This window comes from Diadema antillarum, unplaced genomic scaffold, assembly GCF_040938485.1.
Source record: "Diadema antillarum isolate AM-2024a unplaced genomic scaffold, OU_Dant_1.0 seq00000793_RagTag, whole genome shotgun sequence".
In the NCBI taxonomy this organism is placed as follows: domain Eukaryota; kingdom Metazoa; phylum Echinodermata; class Echinoidea; order Diadematoida; family Diadematidae; genus Diadema; species Diadema antillarum.
The window spans coordinates 18782-25239 of NW_027271680.1; the positions used below are offsets into that span (position 1 = coordinate 18782).

At 39.7% G+C, this 6458-nt stretch overlaps 1 protein-coding gene across 1 annotated transcript; it reads left to right on the plus strand.

The window, feature by feature from the left end:
* The first annotated feature begins 226 nt into the window (after positions 1-226).
* Positions 227-6139, plus strand: LOC139739296 (uncharacterized). The gene is made up of 6 exons (XM_071649912.1): positions 227-257; positions 938-1426; positions 3261-3281; positions 4509-4621; positions 5336-5409; positions 5941-6139. Exons 1-6 carry the CDS (start codon positions 227-229, stop codon positions 6137-6139), a joined length of 927 nt encoding a protein of 308 aa, XP_071506013.1.
* The last annotated feature ends 319 nt before the right edge of the window (positions 6140-6458 follow it).

A 6458-nucleotide genomic window follows, 5' to 3' on the forward strand; every position in this document is an offset into this window, starting at 1 on the left:
AAAGCCCATCCCCTCCGCCGGAACCGCCCGTCCCCCCTCCAGGAGAACCACCGTCGCTCGAGCCACCAGCTAGCGACGGATATCCCGCGTCGTCGCCGCCGCCTCCCGTAGAAGGGGAGGACCTCCCGCCGTCCCTCGATGATGTCATACCGCCCCCACCGGAAGAACTGCCCCCTCCTCCGCCACCCGATTCCCCCGCACCAGGTAAGACATTGCACCATTTTACATGCCACCTCCAGAAGACCACCGTTGTTCAAGTACAGACAGGAGTAGCGTTGCCATCTTTGCAGCAAAGTTGTTTGTTGTGATGTCAGGGATTAGACTGTAGTATATCATTGAAGTACGTGAAAAACAAAATGAGACACTGAATGGTGAAAGCATGTGTTCGCCTGTGCAAAATAATGTTCCTGTATGCTGTTATTATTAATTGTGCGTGTGTATTTGTGTGCATGTGCGTACTCCATAGATTGCTCCATCTTTTTTGGGTGAAGAGATTAAGTTTTGAAATTTCAGCAGGATTTAGCGCTGTGCATCTTAAATTCAATGAAAATAAAACAAAACAACCTTGCACGATGGTATAGCTTTTCAAGAAACACTCGATAATCTCTGATTACCGTGGAATGTAACATATACACACTATTTACTTCAAACCCATTTTTTTCTTTTTTTCATAGTGTGGCACCGCGTCAAGAACTGTTATTATCATAGGATGAGGCATTGAGGTATTGTCATTTTTGACATGCATTGTCTTGATAATAAAAGTCCTATCAGAACAATGTTGCTTTGACACTAGGCGTCAAACTGCGTTTCAAATGTACATATACAGACGCAGATTTTCCACATCTCCCATCAAAAACAAAACATTACATGTACAAACAAAGCAATAAAGCAACTATATATCAACCCCCAACCCTTTACCCTCTCTCTGTCTCTTTAGCTCCCCATTCCGCTGAGCCAGAACCGACACCGTACGACCCCAGCACGCCCCAAGATAATATGGGCGAAATCGGCGCAGAGACTCCCCAGGACCCGACGCCTCTTGAGCCCAACGAACAAGATCCCCATATCTACGACCAGGTGCCACGGGAGCCCGAGGACGAGGTGGAACCACAGAATGCAGACACCAAAGTAGACATCGAGGACGACAACGACGACGTGGAGCACGACACGTCGTTGCCGGCATCGACGTCAGATTCGGGGAAGGACTCCGCCATCCACAATGCAAGCACGCTGCCGTCATCGCACCCGATAGGCGGGGCGAATGACCTGACAAAGCAGAACGGCGGCGGTGGGGAGATTCCTTCGAAAGAGACAATGAAGGCGGTGTCGAGATACCGACTGGAGGCCGTCATGTGGGTCCTCATTTTCATACTGGCAGCCGGTGGGATCGCGGTCGTCTTCTACTTCGCCTACAGCATCGTACTCGGTATGATATCCTCTATTAGATGAATGACCTAATAGAGATGACAGCGGCATCTTTTCAATATCAAATTTGTAAATCTGATTTTTTTTTCCCATTTGATTTTTTCACCATTTATTGTCTCTAGGACTACTCGTGAAGAAGTGAAGTGTTCTAATTCCGAGTTGTCTGCTAGAAATTACCTTTTACAAATAAACTTAAGTTGGCTGCTGCAAACAGCGTCGTCAACAAATATTTTCTCTTCTGAAATTATTCAGAGAGGCCGCATAAGGCAGGTGACCACTGAAGACATAATTGTGGTCGTCTATGGGTGCGTTTATCAACTCCTTTTCTCGGCAGAAACAGCTTTTCCAAACAGCTTTCAAGGAATTTTTACGAGTTGATAAACGCAAAGCTATTTGAAAGCCCTTTCGGAAAGCCTTTTCGAAAGGGTGCGATTATCAACTCTCCTTTTCTCGGCAGAAACAGGTTTTCCAAACAGCTTTCAAGGAATTTTTACGAGTTGATAAACGCAAAGCTGTTTTGAAAGCCCTTTCGGAAAGCCTTTTCGAAAGCCGCAAATTTGTGGCTTTCCAAACAGGTTTCCTAAACAGGTTTTCAGAAACCTGTTTGTAAAAGCCTTTTGAAGTTGATAAACGCAAAGCTGTTTTGAAACGGCTTAGTAGTATTGTACTGCAGTTACGAACAATGCACGCCTTACGTATTATGACCTCTTCTCCTCGGATCGAATTGCGCAATGCAGCTGTGCAGTGACAGGCCAGTTATCGTGTTCGCTAAGAGTTGATAAACGCAACTATTGTGGAAGGCGTTTCTAAAGGGCTTTGGAAACGGCTTTGGAAACGGCTTTGGAAACGGCTTTTGAAAGCCGTTTAAACAGGGGAAAGTTTTTTTTTTTAAATTTATGTAAACAGGGGAAAGTTGATAAAGCCAGCCAAAGTCTCATGCCGCCACTCAGAAATATTTGAAGTATGTGCTAAACTGGAGCTGCCTCACAGATAGGAAGACAATTGATTCATGTGGCATTACATCATGACTCGTCACTCTCAAAGGAAGATATGTCTTTATGATAGTAATTGCTTTTCGCCGTCTCTTCTTAGAAAACAAGCGGCACATTAATAGTACAGGGCTTTAGAAAGCCGTTTAAACAGGGGAAAGTTGATAAACGCAGCCATAGTCAAGCACTCGTTATGACGGGTTTGCCTGTATTCGACGAAGTCTTTGCGCCTAAAGAGTGCGAAATTGCTTTATGGAAATGTAAAGCCAAGCTATCATTTTTTTCTCACACTTGTTGCAAAGTTCTCACACGCGATGTCGCGTCAGTAACACGTAGTTTGAATTTAATGTTTTCATTTGGCGATCAATGAATAATTCAGTTTTGTGTCACATATCCTGGAACGGCCTCGTCCATTCTGCTGTCAGAGGGGTTTGGCATACAGGGAATATATAATCATCATAGCAGTAAAATTGTATGACTTTGAGCTCTTATCTCTGTCCCGTCGTATAACTTTATTTTAAGCATCTTTTAAAAACATACATGGAGATGAAATGGATATGTTCCTCACTGGGTATATAATTGGTCCCCTGTGAATGGAGGCAATGTGAATGAAATTTTAGTTATAATAATATAACACGATCAACCTCCCTCAACCCACACACAGTTAACCTCTTTAGGTAACATTATGTCCAGTGTATTTCAGTGATGTTCTTAAAAGACATAAATGATATATGCACAAAGTACGTCTATGCTATTTCAAACATGATGTGTTTAGATCTAGTTATGTCGGTTCTACTCCACATAAAGTCATTGTAATTTCTTCGTTGTCTTTCCCCCTTCCAACAGCACAAACATTTCCAGTGCCGGGTGAGTAACGTATTGTTGCTTATCTTCATTAACCGTGTTGTCAGTGTTTGTATCTTTTCTTTACAATTTTCCCACAACATTTTTGTGCTTGATGAAGGCTCTAAATCAGCGTGATCTATAGAACTTGCTTGCCATTTCGTTTTATTTGCATTCTTACACGGTTACACGCTTTGTGTCGCTGTTAAGTTTTTGTATTTTTGTCTGTTTTGTTAATGTTTGATTATAATTTTTCCTAGGGAAAATTTATTACTATTTTTCAAAGAAAGTACAAGAAATTACACATTGAATTACAACCGTGGCAAAAGTATGGAAAGTAAAACATAAACAGGCAATAATCAATAAGAGTTTCGACAAAAACATACATTAAGTGCAATTGTATAGCATGCCATTTATTGAAAATCCAAGTGATTTTGTTCTATTTCATAAAAAAACATTCATTCTAATTCAAAATAATATCTTAACATTTTTTTTTTCAGAAAGGAAATCCAAGACAACTTACATGTTCTAAATTTACAACTAAAATGTAGTATTTTGCATGTAAAGCAACAATATTAAACGCCATGTCTTTTGTTAGTCACATTGATATCACAGAAACATGCAAGTTATGCTGAGTCGAGGGGAAGGTGCATTCCAATGTCTTTGTTAAACATTTCAGTACTTTAGCAATGATTGACAGATGAGGTCATCTGAGGAATATTGGTTTGGAAGGATTTTTTGTGGGCGTTCCCAAGTAATCTGAAGAAAAATAGAAGAAAAAAAAATCGTTCAGAATGTATGGAATGTTTCTAGATATTCGTTTCACCGCAAAAATGATGTTGAGGGTATCATAAATCAACACAAATCAGCATGCGTTTGGATTTCAGGGGCCCTTTAGATTCGAAATAGGCATCAAACTTTGAACTTGAAACCTCAGAGAAAAAGAGAGGATGTAAGAAATGACGAACATGCGGGAACTGTTCAACATGTTCAGACTCTAACAATGTCCAAGGGAATCCTGAATCCTGCATGAAACTATAGAAGATGCAAGGTGTATCGGTGTACACTGGTGGAACGTGCCTTATACAGTTTGGTTTTGTTCGATTTATGTTTGATAGTAAGAATGGAGGAAACAACATCGAATACACATTTACATGAAAGTATATACTAATCAAATGTGGAAATCAAACTTTGAAGTGCGTTCATAAAACAACGCATGTTGTGATTTTACTCCTATACCCGCTATGGCAGACGAGCCCTTTGCCATGCGAGTGTCGCTCACACTGGAGAACCGCTGGATGGACGGACTGGAAATCTCTACAAACCCTGTACACATCAACCTTGCCCGGGAATTCATTACAGGCGTGAGTATAATAATGTCTGTATCAAAATATGGGAGATGATCAAAGAGAGAATCTACTTCATTTTTACAAATTGATTTGGATGAATTACGATATGATCAACTGCACAAAACAGTGAAGATTTCAGTAACTTCGCTCGAAACTGTCGTCATTGGTCGTGGAAACAAATTTTAAACGTTTTTTTTTTTCACCAATACTGAGAAGAGAAATTCAAGGCCTCACAGGTCTCCCATTTGCTTACACATAAAAATTTCTCACAATTTAACTTTTGGCATGAATTGAATTAGAGGGCATTGTATCCTTTGTACGAACGCCTGATATAGGATATAGATATTCTACACAATTCTAATGTCGTTTGTACTGGTAACTCATACCTGCATTTCAATAAGGTTATGTGGTTGTGCGGAAGAAATCGATGAGTGCTATAATTTTTTTTCTCTCTCTTATATATGTATATATAATAAATAAATAAATAAATATATATATATATATATATATATATATATATATGTGTGTGTGTGTGTGTGTGTGTGTGTGTGTGTGATGTTTTTGCATTGATCAAGCATTGCTGATTGACGTGTGTGTATACAGTCAAGATGAATGTTTTGTCATGTGAAATTATAGAAAGTAAATAAAGATTATTGAAAAACCAAAAAGTGTACATGTGTAGTTGATTTTTGTGCATGTACTCTTTTTTTTTTGCCTCTCCCCATACAGGTCAACTCTACCTTCCAAAATGCAAATTCTTCCTTTGTCGACATCTACCAAGGAGCAACCATTTTCCACTTTACGTGAGTACATGACAAATTTGTATTTCTACAAGTAGGGCCCTACCATATCACGGAGACTTAGCTGGGTATGAGCATGAAATCACGACAAACCAACCAATTGCAACTGCTATTCAACATTGTTCAACGACTTCTTGGTGTGTCGGCATGATTTACTTGACTCTACTGAAAGACACTGTTCTGATAATGAGAGAAATTTGAGTAATATTGATTATGTCGAGGATGGTGATAATAATGAATATAGTGATAGCAAATGAAAGAAGTATTGATAATGACAGTGACGGGAGGTAACGAGTAAATCTAAACATCGAAAGAGCTCGCTTCAGTTTATCCTTTTTTACGCTATTGTCTATACTTTCAGTGAGGTTTAGAGCAGTATGGATTCTTTAAATATTTTCTAAGGTCATAAACATCACTTTATTGTACTCGTGCATCATGAATCGTATGATATTCGAAGATTCACGTTAATTTATGGCAGAAGTTAGAAAGCATGCATTCAGATTTGGTTACTTTCCTTCCTTTCGATGACGTCAGAAATGACATGGGGCTGATTAGGACGTCTTTCCGGAGCTTCTTCAGCGGTCCGCCGAGTGACGACGGCCTCTCAACGGAAGACGCCTTCAGCGGTCAATTCGAGACGGAGTTGAGGGCGGGCTTTATCCACGGCAGGTTCACTTCGCTGAGCATCAAACCCGATGCGCAAATATTGTTTGTCGATTTCACAACGACGTAATTGGAAAAAAAACGAAAAGAAGACAAAAAGTGGCAAAAAACTTGTACTGCCAGGGGGTGCTTTGATATTTTTTTTTAATATTCAGAGAGCAATACTGAATTATATATATTATGTTGTGTCACTTTGATTTTTGTGGGTTACTGGTTTGACCCGGTTAGAATTTCAGCACAAGTAATTCGCAAAATTATATTCGCCGCCAATAAGTAGTAAATTTTTCATGGATACAGATTCATACTGTAACTTTTCATAAATTATGCAGCAGTAGTCACGTGACAGCACAAACTCATGAAATTTCGCTAAATGCTGATCGTTAACATGA

Coding starts and splice junctions, on each gene's coding strand:
- LOC139739296 (XM_071649912.1), top strand. CDS start 227: ATGCCACCTCCAGAAGACCACCGTTGTTCAA. Junction 1,427..3,260: donor CGCCTACAGCATCGTACTCG/GTATGATATCCT, acceptor CCCTTCCAACAG/CACAAACATTTCCAGTGCCG. Junction 3,282..4,508: donor ACAAACATTTCCAGTGCCGG/GTGAGTAACGTA, acceptor CCGCTATGGCAG/ACGAGCCCTTTGCCATGCGA.